We start from the raw sequence: 20148 nt of genomic DNA, 5'->3' as shown, positions 1-20148 counted from the left end.
GCATTGGCCCTAGCGTGTGTGTGTGTGTTCCAGACATAGTGGTATGGTGAGATGAGATAGGCGTGTCACAGGCAGTCATTCCTTTTTTTTTTTTTTTTTTTTAAACATTATTCCTCAGCTACACACTTTCTTCTCTTCATCTCACATCAGAAGACTTGTGTGTGTCTTCCAAAGTAACAGACTGTCAATTACATCCTCCATACCTTGAATCAGCGACTTATGGGAGCTCAAAGTGGGATCTTTCTGGGGGCTTTTGGGGTGCTTGCAACTGTCATATTAATCCCACCAGGGTGTCATTACTATTGCGTCAGCCCTTTCATTACACACACCATGTAAATTCAAGGTTTAACCTCCCTCAAAATTCCATAATTTCCTATGTACCGTATAGTGCTTTTTTTCAAGTTCCCGTTTTGGAGAAAAACTACCAGCTGAGGATGGAGTATTCAGGTGTTTCTGTTCATGAACCAAAATGACCTTTGTGATTCTCACCACACAAAACTACCATGTCTGCACTTTTGCTTATTACTGTTCTGCAAATTGGTAGTTTGGGTGAAATCTAAAAGGACCAGGCTATGATCACAGAGGGATATTTAAGACCCTTTTTGACACACACACACAATGCAGTTCTGAGCAAGATTTCATATCTCTGTGCTCCCATGCACTGCGGACGGTTCATTTAAATGAGGACATGCTGCGACTCATATTTGAGCACAGATTGCTGGATCGTTTCACAGTAACTAAGCCCCCGTGACCTTTTTAACACGCCCTCACTGGCACACATGCAGTGCATGCACACATATCTTACATGCAAACTTCCGATAGTATTTGTGGAAATGAAACATGTTTGAGCCTTCCCAGCATTCCCTGCATAATCCTCACATTTAAGCATATCAACAGCAATCCCATGCAGCTAAATAAACAGATCTTTATCACCATATCCACCTACATTGCATTAAGTTTCACAGGGAATAATTATAATTAGCATTACAGGATTAAGAAAAGATGGTAAAGATACATGTTGATGAGAGCTTGCACTTTTTTTTTTTTTTTAATCTTGAAGATTTTCAGCTGAGCATTTAAGAACTCACATGGACTTCAGCAGTACCCTCTTGTGGCCATTTACAACTCAGATTAGCTGAAAGTTTAGTGTTGCAGGATTGCTGGCTTGAAGATGGAAAGCTTTACCTGGAGCTCTTGTGCTGACGCCAACAAAGTGCATAAATATATATTTAAATTTGACTTGATTTGAGCTGACATCTTAGAATGGATCAGAGGGACAAATGCAGTACTGCAGAGGTTGATCATTACTCCACTCGACAGGATCTTTTTAAAAGTAGTGAGTCTAAGCCAAGGGCTTTCATATTGTCTAGGTAGCAATCTTCAAGATTTTGGAGCATATCTGACAAAAAAAAAGATGGCCAGGGTATCTAAGGTCAGAATGGTCGACATCATACTGTTTTGCAATTTTCATATGAATTTGAGCGCGTTTGAAAATGATGCCGTGCAAAACGGAATAATTTGTTTCATCTTGGACATGGGTCTAAGTCCAAAGAGATGTGTGAGTCAGAGGACTGTTGCCTCTTGCTTGACGAACTCATCCTCTATATGTGTCTGTAAGAGCAAGTTCACCGAGCTCTCGTGGGATTTCTGCTTCTGCAACACTGTACGTGAGTCAGATGCATTTGTCTGCTGCCTTCAGCACATTTAAAGCTCATTGCATCCATGCTCATGTGACAGGGAAGCCACGTGGACAGCAGGATTTGATAGCCATTCTGAATAGTTGTTTTTTTTTCTCATGCAATACGTCTGAAATCTACCAGTGCTGAAATAAATTGGCTGTTTTTTGTCAACCCGGGCACAGGTGTGTGCACACTGAGTGTATCATGAGGGAGGCGAGGACTGAAAAGGATTTGTTGAAAGAACAAATCACATATAACCTAAGACAAACCCTGACGTGCAAACGTAATACAGAGTAGCGTTATATTGCATTTCCCGAGGAAAATATAACATCCATTAAAGCATCTCTCCAGCATGTTTCCATCATGGTTGCTGCATGGGTTTTCAAAGGAGCACATAGAGGATTTTTATTTATTTATTGTTTAATACAGTGGTGGCTTGAGATGCACGTTACGAATGAGAGAGATACAAGCTTTTGTTGAGACGTTTTTTTGCTATGACTTGTGAGCAAAAATTTGAGATACAAGCGCTGTATGGTGGTAACGAACTCAAGTCACTCACTCCATTCCCAGATGAAGTTTAATATCAAACTAAACATAAAACAAAGAGAATTGTGTATTTAAAAAAACCAGATTAACTTTGTTTTACAAAAGTCCACTTAGCTTAATGCTAGCAAGCGATGCAAAACACCATAGATGGGCTAAATAAATAGCACCTACACAAACGGTGCAGTGGCACATGTAGGCAGACAATATAACAATACTCACACAATATAACAGTAACTCACGCAATAGGGGTATTTAACAAAAGGGGTTGTCTGGGCCGGTGGGCATAAACACAGCCTACTTCATTCGGCGCCAATCAAGGTGGCTAATTTCATTCACTCCCTTTAAGTGAGGCGTAATGACGGTCTGCGACACTTGGAAAGGGTGATCCGTGGGTGGCTATATATGGCTAATATGTTTAAAAATGGAAACGTGATCAAGTTTGTACCCCTGTCAGTGAATGAACTGCGGGTCTGAGGTGGAACGTGGCAAACGTGGTGTGATGAGTACGCTCGGGTTATGGTGAAGATGTTCCCAATATAAAGCAACTGCTTTATACTGTATCATTTAAATTACTCCCTCACTAATGTATGCATTGTGTAGAGCAAGTTTTCCTTGGATCCAAAACCAGCAGAAATCTCTAGTTGATAACATCAATTATGAACGCTTCAATGTAAATCACTAAAGCTGCTACTTGGCAAAGAACTTTAAGAAAGACCAAGATGATATCTATTCGCTCCCCTTTTGTTATGCAAATGCGAGGTGAGCGATGTTCTTTCAAATCCTACCAGCCTTTCTGTTGTTAGTATGCCAGCTTCAAACATCGGCAACGAAGTTGTGCATTACGTGTCGACCCGAACGCACCTCCTCTGTGCATGTGTAGGACAGGTGCCTGTTTCACGGCCCTGCACAAAGGCAAGCTGGCACCTCCTTTGTGCTATTGTTGCTGCCAGCAGCTCCAGCAAATCTGTGTCTGCATGCCCACTTTGCCTTGTGCCCATTGTTCTCCCATGAATGCACCCAGCACCAGGTGGGGGAGCTGGCGGTGCGACACCACCTGCACTGCCTTTTAGGTTATCTTGAGATTGGAAAAGACTATACTCTATATTCGCAGTCCTGTAATAAAGAAAAGCACAGAAAAAAAATATTCTGCAATATGCTTCTCTTTTTATCGGCCACCTTTGACATACGCTTAATCATGTTATGCAATAATGCTTATATATGTACTATAATAACCTGGTGTTCTTGTTTGAAATGCCGAAAGAGGAAGGCGGATTATTTTAGGCATTGTTAAATCAGCAGTGACTGTGTTTGCCTTTACGTTAATTGCAAGAAAACTTAAGCAAATGGATTGCACGCTTTTAGAAAACACAGTCGAGCCCACAAGCACCTTCATACACCATGCAGCGATTTGTGTGATGAATACTTTGAAGACGTCTCCAAAGAGAGATTTGAATGAATGAATGAGGTGAATAATGCATCTGGTGAGCAACAGTCCCATGGTTTGTTTTATGTACACACACGCCCACACATACACACACACATTATATCAAATGCTGCAGAATTCATAGTTTAATGGTGGATTCACTCACTTGATGATGTTGTAGCGGAAAGAATACCTTTAATTTGTCAGTCATCAATTCAAAACATGTTCTTTTTCCATAGTTGTCCACTCTTGGTTTAATAACACAAAGTAAAAATGGTCTGCTTCATTCTTAATGCTGTTGTCAGTCGTCACTCTTTATCCCCCCTCCCAAAAAACTAAAAAGTAATAAAATAAATATTCAATCCCCGGCCCCGCCTGTGTGGAGGTGTGAATATGAGTGCGGATGGTTGTTTGTTTGTATGTGCCCTGCGATTGGCTGGCAACCAGTTCAGGGTGTACCCCGCCTCCTGCCCGATGACAGCTGGGATAGGCTCCAGCACGCCCGCGACCCTCGTGAGGAGAAGCGGCTCAGAAAACGGACGGATGGATGGATGGTGGATAAGGCAACAACTGAAATTCACATCTCGTTAAAATCTATGGCTTGTCGGCTTTCGACGAACCAACGTATTGATACCTGATTTGGGCGTATTGGTACTGTACTGCAATGTAAAAGATAATGATGTGGTTTGAGATACAAATTTATTTCATTCTGTGACCAGTGACCACACTCATAGCTCAAAACAGTCAGATCTCAACTCATCTTTCACTACTGAAATGAATGGAAACGGCATTAATCTATTCCAGCTTCCAAAAAAAACACTGTTTTTTAATTACATAATTATGTAAAATGTAAATAATGAAACAGTTTTTGACAAATTTTTTTTTGCTTCAATTCAATTCTGTGTATTCACCTGTGTATTCACCTTAGCCACCTGGGGGCAATATAATACAGATATATGGATACACAGTACATGGAGATGGTCACAGTTCAGTAAACTGCAGTAAAATTGGTCTTTCTTTGCAGAGGATAAAGAATATATGCCTGTGAGTTTTGCTATATTCTATGTCTACATTGTTGCGCCACCCTTTGTGTTAAAATATCTGTCGCTTAAAGGGTTATAGCACCGCAACGCTGATGCTGTTCGTTAGCGTGTCTACGGTGTTTTGCATTTTTTGTTAGCAATAATTTAAGCGGACAACTCTAAAGTTGTGTCATACACATTTGTTTTACATTTAGTTTGACATTAAACTCCAGTGGCAATAAAAAGCTTGAAATCTCTCTATTTATGCCTCGATGGGTGGAACACACCCACCGAGGCATAATTAGATGGACTCCACGCCAGAAATGTAGAACTAAAGAAGGCTTTTGGATTAAAGGTGAAACATCTTCAACAAACAAGAACGATCCAGTTGCCTTGATTCAACCTTAGCAAATTTATGTCCAATTTCTTAATCAGACCATGTGATTGTCTTAATGTCTGCAGCAATGTTGTTAATGTGGCCATGTTTTTTTTAGTGCTTAAAGTGCTTAAGTAGAGGTAATGATGCAGTCCTCTCCACCTCAAGGCCAACAGAAGAAGGCAATCTGCACTTGACAGCGCTTTAACTCAGCCTGACAAAGTCACTCTCTCTAATCCAAACTTTGTTGAGTTCATCAGTTAACATCATCCACGGACAAGCCGTATTATTTCCTCTGATCACATTCAGCTGACATAAATCCTGATGAAAATGCAGAGGTGTTGAAAAAGCCTCAAATAAGAGCTTGTGAGCACCGAGCCAGGTGCAAGAAAAATCTACGAAGGCAAGTGGGAGAAAAGACAAGTGAGAGTGAGAAAATATACTGAAGCTCAGAGCAATCCCCAAAAGGAGAGCAGCAAAAGCTTTAAGTTGCAGAGGGCAATTTAAACACCACCGCAATCCCGCGGCGGATATTAAAAGGCTTAATCTGAGAGCTTGCTGAGGCTGAGTTTTTCTGTGTGCGCCCCAAAACTATCATTCTTGACAGAGGTTAAAGAGGAGACAAGGAGGGATAAAGAGAGATGACAAGCACAGGGAGCAGGCATGTATCATTATGTCAGCCTTGCATGCATTCTTAGGGCAATTAAACACTGTCAGGGTTCACAGGTGTGGGAGGTCCACATTTTGCTGCAACACACTTAACACTTAGTATACAAACGCTGTATACCTTTACACAATGATATCATGCGTACTTCTGGGTGGCAGGAACCTACATGGCAGCATTAGTAAACAAAAACCGTTTTATGCCGTGACCTTGGCCAAGGCAGAGCAACTGGGGAAACAGAGGAAATGGCTTGAATGAGGATTTTAGCCTTGTTTTCTACAGCTGAAATTTGAATTTGTAAAGGGTCAGCCAAACAGAAGATGTGACGTGAGCAAAATTTCTTATGCCGACCGTAATTTACATTTCAAGAGGTAAACTGAAAAATAGACATAGAAATGAAAAAGACATAGTTAACATGATCATTGAGGGAATGGCTAATTAATTGACTTTTCTGTTGTTCGGACTAATGGTAAAGACAAGCTCTTTTTCTCGTGAAATGGCCAGCGTGCTCTAGAACTGCCATTAGGTATTATGTTTGGCTAAATTACTCAAAGACAACCCACGCAAACACGACTAACATGCATGTTTTTTTTGGGGGGGGGAGGAAGCTGGCATACTTAAATAAAAACGACATGAGCACGTGTAGCGGACATGCGCGCCGCAACTTTGAGGCACCACAGAGACTCGCGACCCCCACTCCTGCCCTGCTGCAAGTGGACCTTAACCTAATCAGCAGCTTTCCGTCAAATCTCGATTCCTGTCTTCAAAAGACTCCTTCCCCGACCAAAAGATTGGAGGGACACTCCCTTCAAGCAGACTATGATGGGGTTAATATTATACCCATGCGCATGAGGCGCCACCCACTGGCGTTGAGAGGAACTCCAAGCAGAACTTGTGGACGTGCCTTAACGGAAGATATAACGTCCGTTTTTATATCTTGCACACTCTGTAGAAATATTCCAAATGTATGCCTTGGTGCCTGTGTCCCCATTCTCACTTTGACAGGTCCTCCGCAAGATTTGGAAAGCCGTTCATGATTTGAAATCAAACAGTATGAAATGTTGTATTGAACAATGAGCAACCCATCTGCCACGACCAAAGTTTAAACCAATGATTCTATGCTTGAGAGGACAAAGTTAGGAGTGTTTGAGATTCATATTATTTTAAAAACCCATTTACTCAAATTTGCACATAAGATTCAGGCTGGTGGGCGTGGTCTTCTCCAAGTGGGCACTCGCTCTTCCTACGCCCCGTCCCTAGGGTATTTAACTCTAAACTCACACCTTTCTCAGTTGAGTAGATTGAGCTGAGTTGAGGCTTCTTTTTCCTTCTGTGCTGGTAGCTCGCCAGCTGGGTGACCTCCAGCCACCCCTCCCCCTTCTTTTGTTCCCTTTTTGTCCTCGGGCACCTCCGGGTGCCACCACGTGCGTAAACGCCCCCGCAACCAAGCTGGCGACGTTTTCGATCGAAGAAGTCGACCATGCGGCTCCGATCGCTTTCCTTAGCCACGATCGGTCGGCGGGGCCTCAACGAGCAGCTGCCGGCTCCCGGATGGATCCCGCACACCTCTGAGGGCCAGAGCTCGGCTCGCCACCAGGTCAACCGGCAGGGAAATTATGAGCGCATCCCAAATGGGACAACAACTTTCCTTTCCTACTTTTTATTTCTGTGCATCTGGTTTTCTTCAACCGAACCTGTTTCTTTCCCGCCTGCTGTAGACCACTCCAAAGACCAGCTGATCGGCATTCGTGATTCGACACTGCAATCCTTACTATGATGTACAACATCAGTGCGTAATAATTGTGGGGAAATTACTAGCTTCATACGAAATCCCAACTTAAACGCTCACACGCTCATTTAGTTTAGCCCAGAGACCACACGCGATGTCCTCTTTTCCATTTTCGTACGCCTTATTTTCTTTCCCTTACCCTTAGTGTTATGTTCTTGTTGTAGTTGTGTGTTTCATTAAATATACCATAAAATTCCACACGTGGTTGTATTTTGTGTGTGTTCTGAATTTAAGTAAACCTCTGTCATCTAGGACTCAAAATGTTGTAGAGTGTAGCAACCTCCAGATTCTGAGACTGATTCAAAAGGTTTGTCGTCATTTCGCCTAAAGTTAAACTTGAAAAATTTGACGTGGTGCCCTTTTCGAGACATTCGTTTGATTTTTAACATCCATCCATTTTCTGAGCCGCTTATCCTCACTAGCGGGAGTGCTGCAGCCTATCCCAGCTATCATCGGGCAGGAGGCGGGGTACACCCCGAACTAGTTGCCAGCCAATCGCAGGGCACATAAAAACAAACAACCATTCGCACTCACATTCACACCTACGGGCAATTTAGAGTTGTCAATTAACCTACCACGCATGTTTTTGGGATATGGGAGGAAACCCACGCAGGCACGGGGAGAATATGCAAATTCCACACAGGCGGGGCCGGAGATTGAACCCCAGTCCTCAGAACTGCGAGGCAGACGCTCTAACCAGTCGGTCACCGTGCCGCCTGATTTTTAACAATTAAATCAAAATTACGATAAACCGGAAGTAACGCCAACGTCGCTCCCGGCTCATTACTTTATCCTAAATTAATTACAATTCTTAATTCATACATAATCGCTACACACGAGAGAACATGCAAATGCCACACAGGAAGGAGCCTGGGTTCCAACACCTAGCCTCAAAACTATGAGGCAGATGTGCTAACCACACGTCCCCTGTGCTGCTTGTGCTGCATTCACTGACTAATAATTGCTTCTGCAGTGAAATTATTGTTTATTCTGTGCCGGTTTGAGGCATTGTCTTAGCTCATGTACTCACCACGGGTTTAAAAAAATATATATATAGTTTGCAAAAGGATGTCGTTTCTGTGCGCAGGAGGTATACATCGTGCCGGAGCAGCGGTGCCAGCATTTTTGCGGACCCCAACAGTGATCCAGCCCCACCTGGACATGAAGCCCTTTCTGCAATTCCCCATGGAGACTCCTCCGCCTCCTCCTCCTCCTCCACACAGCATTAGCCTATTCCACAACTTCAGCACGGTAAGAACCAAAAGAGAAACCGGACAACGTTGAATGACACCAACTCATTGCCTCAATTTGGTGTCATTACTGGTTGGAGACAGATGTATGCACCCTATTAGATACACTGTGGGAATGTTACTGCATTGTAATTGACACACTAGTGTTTCTCTAATTGCTTCCATAACACTTTTGATGGCCAGTGCTGTTGTTATTACCACTCATGTGTGGCTTTTAATTTGCGAAATGGCTGCCTCACATCAACATGTCGGAACTTTGTCTATATGTTAGCACATAGCAGCACGGGCCAATCAAAGATGTGAACTGAAGGGGTGCTCACTCCTTAATCAGAACGTCAAGCACACAGGCATGGATGCCATCTTCTGTTAAAGACCAGTAAAGACTTCGGACGTTCCGCGGCCATGTGCTTCATGGAGACCTGGCTTTGCGACGCTGTACCCGATGGCGCCGTCACGCTTCCCGGCTTCAACATTCATCGAGCGGACCGCGACATGGAATCATCGGGGAAAACGAAGGGCGGCGGGATATGCCTCCATATAAACGAAAAATGGTGTACGGACGTCACGGTGCTCAGCACACACTGCAGCCCGCATTTGGAGTCGCTGTTTTTGAACTGTAAACCATTTTACTCGCCACGTGAGTTTGCATCGTTTATACTGGCTGGAGTCTATATTACACCGCAAGCTAACACGAACGCCGCATTGCCGAACAAGTCAACGAAATTGAAAAAAAACACCCTGACTCACCCCTCATTATTCTCGGGGACTTTAACAAAGCTAAACTCAACCACGAACTCCCTAAATACAAGCAGCACATCGACTGTCCTACCAGGGAAAATAATACTTTAGACCACTGCTACACTACGGTAAAAAACGCATACCGTGCTATACCTCGTGCAGCCCTGGGCTCGTCTGATCACTGCTTAATTCACTTAATACCGACGTACAAGCAAGAACGTAAATGTGCGAAGCCTACAGTGAAAACAGTCAAAAAGTGGACCAATGAAGCCAAGATGGAACTTCAAAGCTGTTTAGACTGCACAGACTGGAGTGTCTTTGAAAACTCAGCTGGCAGCCTGGATGAATATACGGACACTGTCACATCCTATATCAGTTTCTGTGAAGAGGTTTGTGTACCAACAAAATCATTTCGGACATTCAACAACAACAAGCCGTGGTTCACTGCTAAACTTAAGCAGCTTCGCCAAGCTAAGGAAGACGCATATCAGAGCGGGGACAGGGCCCTGTATAATCGAGCTAGAAACCAGCTGACTAAAGAAATTAACATTGCAAAGAGGATCTATGCAGCAAAGTTGGAAAAACAGTTTAGCGCGAACGACTCAAAAACAGTCTGGCATGCATTCCAATCGCTGACTAATTACAAGCGACGATCCCCCCAAGCTGAGAACAATAGCACACTAGCCAACGACTTGAATACCTTCTATTGCAGATTTGAAAAGGACAGTTTCACTCCACACACCCACCCGGCCGCACCCGCGACCACAACCACACCTCTGACTTCTGCGTTAACCATCCATGAACAGGATGTGAGACGCATCTTCAAACAACAGAAGATTAACAAAGCGACAGGACCGGACCATGTGTCCCCATCCTGCCTCAAAGTCTGCGTGGACCAGCTCGCTCCAGTCTTCACTCAGATCTTTAACAGATCTTTGGAAATGTGCGAAGTTCCATCCTGTTTCAAACGCTCCACCATCATTCCAGTCCCCAAGAAACCTGCAATCTCTGGTCTGAATGACTACAGGCCTGTCGCTTTGACATCTGTGGTCATGAAGTCCTTTGAACGTCTCGTGCTGGACCACCTCAAGAGTGTCACAGGTCCCCTGCTGGACCCCCTGCAGTTTGCCTACCAAGCGAACAGGTCTGCGGATGATGCAGTCAACATGGGACTGCACTTTATCCTAGAACACCTCGACAGTGCAGGGACCTACGCGAGGATCCTGTTCGTGGACTTCAGCTCAGCGTTCAACACCATCATCCCTGAACTCCTTTCAACCAAGCTTCTCCAGCTCAGCGTCTCACCTGCCATCTGCCAGTGGATTTACAGCTTTCTGACGGGCAGGACACAGCAGGTCAGGCTGGGGGAGGCCACCTCATCCACACGCAGCATCAGCACTGGGGCGCCCCAAGGTTGTGTCCTCTCTCCGCTGCTCTTCTCTCTCTACACGAACGACTGCACCTCAGCGAACCCGACTGTCAAGCTCCTGAAGTTTGCAGATGACACCACTGTCATCGGCCTCATCAAGGACGGTGACGAGTCTGCATATTGACAGGAAGCGGAGCGGCTGGAGCTGTGGTGCGGCCGACACAACCTGGAGCTGAACACGCTCAAGACGGTAGAGATGATCGTGGACTTCAGGAGGCATCCTTCGCCACAGCTGCCCCTCACGTTGTCCAGCTGCCTTGTGTCAACCGTCGAGACCTTCAAGTTCCTGGGAATTACAATCTCTCAGGACCTGAAGTGGGCGAACAACATCAACTCCGTCCTCAAAAAGGCCCAGCAGAGGATGTAGTTCCTGCGGCTTCTGAGAAAGCACGGCCTGCCATCGGAGCTGCTGAGACAGTTCTACACAGCGGTCATCGAATCAGTCCTGTGTTCTTCCATCACAGTCTGGTTTGGTGCTGCTACAAAAAAGGACAAACTCCGACTGCAACGGACAATCAAAACTGCTGAAAGGATTGTCGGTACCCTCCTACCCACCATTGAGGACTTGCACGCTGCCAGAACTAAGACAAGGGCGTGCAAAATCCTCTCGGACCGTCTGCACCCCGGTCACCGGCTCTTCCAGCTCCTTCCCTCAGGTAGGCGCTACCGATCAACGCAAACTAGAACTAGTAGACATTCCAACAGCTTCTTCCCTCTTGCGATCAACTTCTTAAACACCTAACCTATAATTCCATTACAACAAGCCGGCAATTTTTTGACTTGAGTTCGTTGTCACATTTCTGTGGGGCCAATTATGTATTACTCGTGCACTCACTGTAGTTGTCTCGCCATGCTGCACTATTTGCATATACTGGCCACTCATGCCAGAGTAGCATCTGCTCCATTTGCACACTGATTGAGGAGTATCTGTAACATTTGCACAACCAACATTGTCCCAGATGATCGCACTACTCGTCACTTTAAACCGCATACACTCCTTGAAGTCTCACCGCCCTTTGCACAATGGTCATTGCACCGGACTATTGCAATATTAGTCGTTCAAACTGCTCTAAGTGCTAGAGGACTCTGCATCTTTTTGCACAATTGTTTTTTGTCAATGTCTTGAATTCCTTGTGTTTTGGACATACTTGGCAAATAAAGATGATTCTGATTCTGATTCTGATTAAACATTATAGGGGCAAAACTATGCAAAAATGTCTGACTTTTATAACAGGTCCAATACTATTTCACAGCACTGTATATATATATAAAAAGCATTTTATTATATTACTTTGTTTGCATCTCATTGTTAGAAAACAAAATAAATCAAAAAAATATCAATATCATTACTATTCCCATTGATATTTTTAAGGCTGCTATGATGGAATTTAGGAGTTTGTTACTGTACGAGTCAAGGCCGGTAATCCATTAGGTAGCTCCAGAGCTGTGTACTTTAAAAAGCACAGTTTGTTTGATTCTGTTTTTATTGTGACAGACTGGGACTTTCCTTCTCCCCTCAGGCCTTGAAAAGATGTTCATAATTCAAACCAGACAGTGGAAGCATTCAGCACTTCATCAATTCAGCATAATGTTGCTCCACCAAACTACACTGGAGAATGTCAACACATTTCTCATCAATATGTTAAACCACTAAGCTTTGTTCTCAGTGTGGAATGATATCAGGCTTGCCTCCACTTGATAAGCATTCAACCACACAGTCACCACCTTGATTGTAGATGGCAAATAACTAAGAACGCTTTGCACTATAGTTGTAGTATTTCACTTATCAAATAAGTGGCTCCTGAGTTCTTAAAAAATCTGATGACATATCCTCTGAAAGTGCCAAACTTTATGATATTTGATTCGGATGGTGCAAATGATTGGAGAGTATGGCTAAGAATTGCCCAGGTAATTATTATAGGAAAGATGGTAGTGGAATTAAAAAAAAAAAAAAAACATCTACAGTAGCTACCTAACACATATTATAGTGTAGCTAAAAGGTGCATTTGCCAAGTAAAAATGCACTCTAAGTCAAAATCTGGCCTGGGTTTGACTAATTTGGAGCTTAACAGCACTATATGCTTAAACTGATGCTCAGTTCTGGCATTTGTCCACACATTAATTGAGTGGAGGAGCCATTGTTGCCTCTTGAAACTAACCATTATGACTTCTGAAAATGATATGATTGGTGTATGAATCTAGAACACAGGTGTCAAACGCAAAGCCTGCAGGCAAGATCTGGCCCACAATATCACTTCATCTGGCCCCAAAAAGCCAGGAAATAAATGTGTATATATAAGCTGCATTAACTGTTTCGTTGATCTTTTAAATTTAGCTTTTGAACTGCACTCCTTCACTACTTTATCCCTATTAGCTTAATAGTGGTTGACACAACAAGATATTACCAGCCTTTTGTGTTACCAAAACAATTTTCACGTAGTTGTCGTTAGCTGCCGCTCTTTTTAGTTAGCCAGCAGTTGAATCCACAAGATCCGTCTACTCTGTGTCATATGACCCAATGGCCAGGAGAGGGGGCCAAATGAGCAGCAAGCTAGCACATTTGCCCTTGCAGCAAGTAACATATACAATACATTTAGATTCATCTTTCCTGTTTCATTTTACAATACTGTAATGGAGAGAAGACTAATCACTGATAGTGTAGTGGTTCACTTACTTGTCTTCCATGAAGGTTGGCTCTGTTCAGTTCCCAGTGAGTAACGGTGTAAATGTCAGTGCAAATGGTTTGTCTCAACGTGCGCCTTGGGATTTATAACGACCAGTCCAGGGTGTTGTCGGCCTTTCGCCCCAAATTAGCTGGGATGGGCTCCAACTCACTGTGACCTTGAACAGAATAAGCGGGATAGAAAATGGGTGGATGGATATGATTGATATGAGACTGACACTCACTGGAGCTGTGAGTGCTGCTGGAATTTGAAGACAATAGGCTCCCTGAGGTGCAATGCACAGTCTCAGAATGTGAGGCACGCAACTGTTTAGAAAATGCAATAAGAAAACAACTTTGGGATAGTTTGATGTTTTCACAAAGAGGAATTTATTGCCTGCAGATGCCCCAGAAAATGTTCTACTTCAAGTCAGCGAGTATATGTGCTTACAGCTCGGTGATGTTTACATTGATGTGGAAACATTATTCAACACTCTCACTTTCCCTGTGACTGTATGAATGAAAGGGAAACGCTGATTAGTGTTTGAGTGTCTTGAACGCCTCCTGGTGTCTTTCTGCTTTTTGTTTATATTGACTATTTCACCAGAGATGCACTGTTATTGCAGCCATAACATTAAAAAAATGTCCTTGCACATTTAGCCGGCAGCTAGTGACCCTATTTGTATTTGGCCTCGCTGAGTTGGTACATCTTAATTAGCCCTACAGTAACATTGAGTGTTATTACCTTTATAACAGAGGAATGGCCTCCCCTACGTCGCCTATATATACAGCTTTAATGGTCTTGTAATGTGATTTGTACTCCAATTGCCTGTCACTGCCAGTGGGGTTTGGGACAGTGATGGGGCTGCATTACAGGACACTATCTGTTGGTCCCAATATAGACCACATGCACACGTATCTTGCTTGCGAGCTAAAAGGTCAGGAAATTGCAATTACACCGTTTTATCAGTCAAATTTCAACATGATCAACTTTGCAGAATAATTGACAGTTGGTTCTGTCATTGATTCATTTTTTTCCATCCCCTTGAAAATTAAAAAGTACCTCACAATACTCGTTTACTTAATCATTACACAGTATTTATAATGATACCAGTATGCATGTTGCATTATTATTACTGTTCCATTCTTTAATGATACGCTGGGTATGAAAGAATATTGGAGTTGCCACAAGGAATAGTTATATTACCAGAAAAAAAAATAGTAATATGAAGATTCAATTCCTATTGCTCAGGAAAAATGTCATAATGTTACTTGACTCAAGTCATCATTTTCAAAATTCCCACATGAACATAAACACAAATATCTGAGACTCAGACCAGCAGGCGCTGTTTATCTCAAGAGAACTGTCAAATAGTAATCAAGTAATATCACTGAACATTTTATTTGAAAAAAAAAAAAAAAAAAACTCTTCTGTGGCGGCACGTTGGACTACTGGTTAGCATATAAGCCTCACAGTTCTGAGGACCTGGTTTCAAATCCGGCATCGCCTGTGTGGAGTTTGCATGTTCTCCCAGTGCCTGCGTGGGTTTTCTCCGGGCACTCCGGTTTCCTCCCACATCCCGAAAACATGCAGGGTAAGTTGATTGAAGAGTCTAAAGTGCCAGTAGGTGTGAATGTGAGTGCGAATGGTTGTTTTTTTTATATGTGCCCTGCCATTGGCTGGCGACCAGTTCAGGGTGTACCCCGCCTCTCGCCTGAAGATAGCTGGGATAGGCTCCAGCAAGCCCGTGACCCTTGTGAGGATAAGCGGTACGGAAAATGAATGAATGAATGAAAACACTTCAGTTTGACAATTGACCCAACTCAAAAAAGAAAAATTTTCAATCTGTAATCCTTTGTCAGCAATAAAGCTGGTAATTACTGTTTGGATGTGCCAACTGTAAGTGTTCTTGCTTGTCATAATATATCTCATTCTTTATTCTCGAAATATTTCAAATTTATTTTATTTATTATTATTTTATTTTTTTTGTAAAACAGACCAAAATCCAAAACTCAGCGGTTGAGGCAGAGCAAAAGATTAGTTGCATACTAGCTGGGATTTAAACATTACTAACTTACCAGGGGTAGCTGGTGCTGCTCTAATTTCGGCAGGTAAAGTATTTCAGAGAACTGGACAAATGCTCTAGAACAGGGGTTGGCAATCTTAAATAGTCAAACAGCCATTTGGACTGTCTCACACAACAGCAACAACACCACTACCACAAAGAACAACCAGAACAAGAACAAACAGGGAGCCACAAAAACTCTTGACATCTAAAGTGAGGATAACACTGCATGTATATAAATGTATATAAATAAAATATAAATAATATATATATATTTATATATATATATATAAATAAATATTTTAAATGATAGTTCTATTAAAGCCAAACTTAAATTATCCATCTACAGCAAATGCAAACCAAAAATACAGTCTGCTTCTGTTTTCTATCATCATTTTATCACGTGTGGAGTGTTCAGTCAGCTGTGAACATGAATTAAAAATGACTATTTCACTTAACAATGTAAAACATTTGCAAAATAGTAGCCAATTACAATATATGTTGTACCTGGTTAATGTGATTTTTGCTTCTTAACCTCAGCGTACAGCGTCGGCAGCTGTAGACGTCACCTTCATTTTCACACAAGATTGTAAGCTGTCATCTATTAGGTGTGAGTGTTTTTAAAATAGTTTATGTAGCACATAGCATGAAACATTCTGCTTTCTTCGTAATTATTTCTTTTCTTAGGTTTATCCATGTTTTACCTACCAAGGGTCGAATAGCTCAACAAATGTTGGCACCAGGTGTCTCACATTGGCGGTTGTGACACATTAAGTTTTATTTTAAATGTTACAAGAGCACCAACATATTCAAATTTAGAATTACATTTGAAAAATGAATGAACTAAAAAAATTTAAATATAATACTAATGATCTATTTTCCAAAGCCACAGCAAAAGACTGAGAGAGCCACATGCAGCTCCGAAGCTACGGGTTGCAGACCGCTGCTGTAGAACTTGTTAACTTCCTTGTAGCTCTCAGAATGATCAGTTTTTCTGACAGACATGTTTCAATATAGCATACATACAGAAACTCCTGAACTCCTAAAAATGTAATAATATTATGCAGTGACTTTCTGAAAACCCAGTACAGGATATCATCAGTCATATTAGTCTGAGTTGGTCGGCAGAGCAAATGTTTCATCTTGTTTTGGTTCTGTAAGATTGGCTGAGCAGGGGCAAGTAGGGGGGTAAGTGGAACACTCTGATAATCCTTCAAGCGCATCCAGAGAGAGCAAATATGCATGCGAAGGAGGGGAGCGAGAAGGAGAAGGGGAGGAGACAGTGCAGTGCAACTTGAGGGACAAACCATGGTAAGCATTTCGATATGGTGAAGGAAAGCTGAAAACAAGAGGAGGAGAACACCGTACAGAAGTTGTGGAAACACTTGCGGAGTTTAAAGAGAGCATCCCAACATCTCAAAAAGGCCAAAAAGGACAACTGTTGATGACAATGCACCACGAGCCGAAAGTCCTTTCAGTTTGTTTTCATCTTTGACAAGTGGCCAGTAAGCTGAATGAGGGAGGAAAGTGCATCACGCACTTTCAGTGTCACAGACTCTGAGACCCAAACACATACCTGTGACAGCAGCGCACACACGCAAGGTAAAATGCAGCTCCAACCTTCCACAGACACTGAGGAGAACAAGGTGAGTACGCAGCTCCTTGGGAATGTTTTTTTTTCTTGTTCTTTTTTTCGCCCCGCTGTGTCTTAATCTGCCCTCAAGTCAAGCAAAACCTGTGCTTCAAAGACTGTGTTGCTGCCACTTAAGTGCACATTACACTGCGAGTGCCAGAGCGGTGCCACTGGGAGCATTGCTCATTTCTCAAGTTTGACATGGTGAAAACAATCTGCTGTCTAGAAGTGATCAAACGGAGCAGGCAAGTGAACTGAAAACAACTATAAGATACCAAAACAAGAAAGGAAACAAGACAGCAAGATACTTTATGACAAAAGTCATTTTTGGAGCATGACAAAGGCTCGTCAGAAGTAGTCAAAGAAAACATACCATACAGTGTACATAATGCTTTTTGGGGTAAGCTACAATGGCATATACAGTACAAGACATGTACAATTTGTTTTAACAAACAGTTAGGAAACTTGATAGCATGTGGATAAAAACATATACAGGTACTGTACAGGCATAGCAGCCTGGTCACACGCTGCTGTGGGATGGCATTCCACTCCGTCAACATGGTTGTGATGCTTGCTCGAGAACGAACAGAACACCCAAACGGATCCCACACGTTGGCACAAGGTCAGGACTGCTGGCAGGCCACTCCAGTCTTTCTACTCCCAAACCAGTTTTGATAAACACCACTGTAAGGGCAAGCATTGCCATATGGGAGACTGTGGCGGTATGAGATTTCCTTCAATGATGACAAGCCTAATTTTTCCAGTGATGAATGTTGCCCCACCGTCATCCCTCTACAATCAGGCACCAGTTTGTCAGCAGAGAAGCAACAGCAGAGAAGCTGTTAAGTGGTGCCAGTCAAGAGCACATTTTGGCCATACTGTATAGACTCACTGATGGTGCTTATTCCACAAATGCATGTTCCTTACAAATGGGGCATCATTTAAAAAGGAAATAACAATATCAAGGAAACAATTTATTGGCATTGTTATACAAGACACAATATTCTACCAAACAAAAAAGTACAAATTGTTTAATATTTATAACACAGGTCATCGATGGTGTAGTGGTAAACTTGCCTGACTTTGGTGCTGGCAGTTTGAGTTCAGTTCCCACTCATTGACGGTGTAAATGTGAGTGTGAATGGTCAACGCTCTATTTATGTGTGCTGTGATTGACTGACGACCAGTCCATGGTGTAGTCTGCCTTTCGCCTAGGGTCAGCTGGGATAGGCTCCAGCTCCCCGTGGCCCTGAACAGGATAAGTGATATAGAAAATGGATGGATTGATGTTTATAACCTTTATACTTTGATAGTACAGTGTATAGTCAAGTCATATGTACAATATTTATGGTTAGGCACACGGTATTGTCATATCTTTCCTAATTATTATTACTTCTTTTTACAGTTTCAGTACAATACAATATGCTCCAGTCAGGGCTATGTTATCATTTACATTATGCACCTTGTTGCTGTGGTATAAAGTGTACATATAGCTAGAGGCTGTTCAAAATGCTGCAAACTATGACTACTCTATTCTATATGGAGCTCATTAGGAGCACACTGCTCATAAAAAAAAACCAACAACATAAAACCCTAAATGTAGGAGTAAACACTTTGGCAACAACGGCAAGGAGCCTATCCCAGCTATCATCGGGCAGGAGGCGGGGTACACCCTGAACTGGTTGCCAGCCAATCGCAGGGCACATATAAACAAACAACCATTCGCACTCACATTCACACCTACGGGCAATTTAGTGTCTTCAATTAACCTACCATGCATGTTTTTGATTTAAAGTCATGTCTCAAGGCACCACTGTAATGAGAATGCATGTGGGCCTTGTCAACATCAAGGTTTTTGGAACTTCAGTTTCTCATGGACCAGTTGACATAATCACAATGTTTACTTGTTTTTGCCTGAGGTATTTTGAGTTGGTTTCTGTGTGAGTGAGCCCCCAACCCCATCCCCCACTCCCCGTACCATCCCCCGACCCCTTTCCACGAAGGCCAATTGGCAGCTGTGCAGTGTTTTTAACAGCTGAATCGAATTAGTGGATCGTGGCTGACCTCCACTCAGAGAACTGGACGGAAGCCCATATTTCTTGTGCACTGTTACCTCAGCTCTTGTTAAACGCTCTCCAGAGGGGCAATGCGTAGACACCCTTGTACAGCATGTAACGCACACCTGCACCATGCTGCCGGCAATACGATTGCAGGAAAATGCGGAGTGCAGCTTATAACACTGGACTATTCCAGTGTACATACAGGACCGCTACATTATACTGTACTGTACTGTACTGTTTAGTAATATTTTTGCTGTCTAAAAACCTTGTACAGTGGTGCCTTGAGATACGAGTGACCCCGCCTCATGACTTTTTCAAGATACGAGCTGTTTTTTAGATTATTATTTGCTTTGACTTGTGAGTAAATAAATTTGATACATACGCTGTATGGTAGCAGTGAACTGCTGCTGGTTGTGAACAACTCAGTTGACAACAAGCAGTAGTTTGTCAGATCATCAGTCTTCAAAAAAAAGGCTTCAAGTGGTTTATTGCCACTCCCAACAGAGGTTTACTCTCAAAACGAAACATAAAATAAAGATAATTACAACTTGTGTGTTTAAAACAACCACATACAGTAGCTTTGCTTTAGGAAAGTCCACTTAGCTTAATGCTAATAAACAATGAAAATCACCACAGACAGGCTAATGAATAGCTTCTATGTGGCGGTGTTATGCTTTAAGCAATGGATATTTGAAGACAAACAGTGCATCAACACATGTACACAGATAATATAGAAATACTCGCAGGCATATATTCTTTATCCGCTGCGAAAAAAAACTACCGGTAATAAGATTACAGTTTACTGAGTTAC

At 42.6% G+C, this 20148-nt stretch overlaps 1 protein-coding gene across 4 annotated transcripts in view; it reads left to right on the top strand.

Annotated features, from left to right (window-relative positions):
• znf385a (zinc finger protein 385A) overlaps positions 1 to 20148 on the top strand; it is a 79252-nt gene that overhangs the window by 28511 nt on the left and 30593 nt on the right. For 2 of the 4 annotated variants that reach the window (XM_061675955.1, XM_061675946.1), the window contains exon 2: positions 8587 to 8750. In XM_061675955.1, coding sequence (XP_061531939.1) covers positions 8587 to 8750 — 164 coding nt within the window. Of the gene's footprint in view, positions 1 to 8586; positions 8751 to 16946; positions 17291 to 20148 lie in introns of those variants that run through there. The other 2 variants (XM_061675963.1, XM_061675972.1) reach the window with 1 other exon arrangement.

Source organism: Phycodurus eques, chromosome 1 (genome assembly GCF_024500275.1).
Source record: "Phycodurus eques isolate BA_2022a chromosome 1, UOR_Pequ_1.1, whole genome shotgun sequence".
NCBI classification, from domain to species: Eukaryota; Metazoa; Chordata; class Actinopteri; order Syngnathiformes; family Syngnathidae; genus Phycodurus; species Phycodurus eques.
Note: the sequence above shows the minus strand (reverse complement) of the source record. Positions and strands in the feature narration are given on the sequence as shown.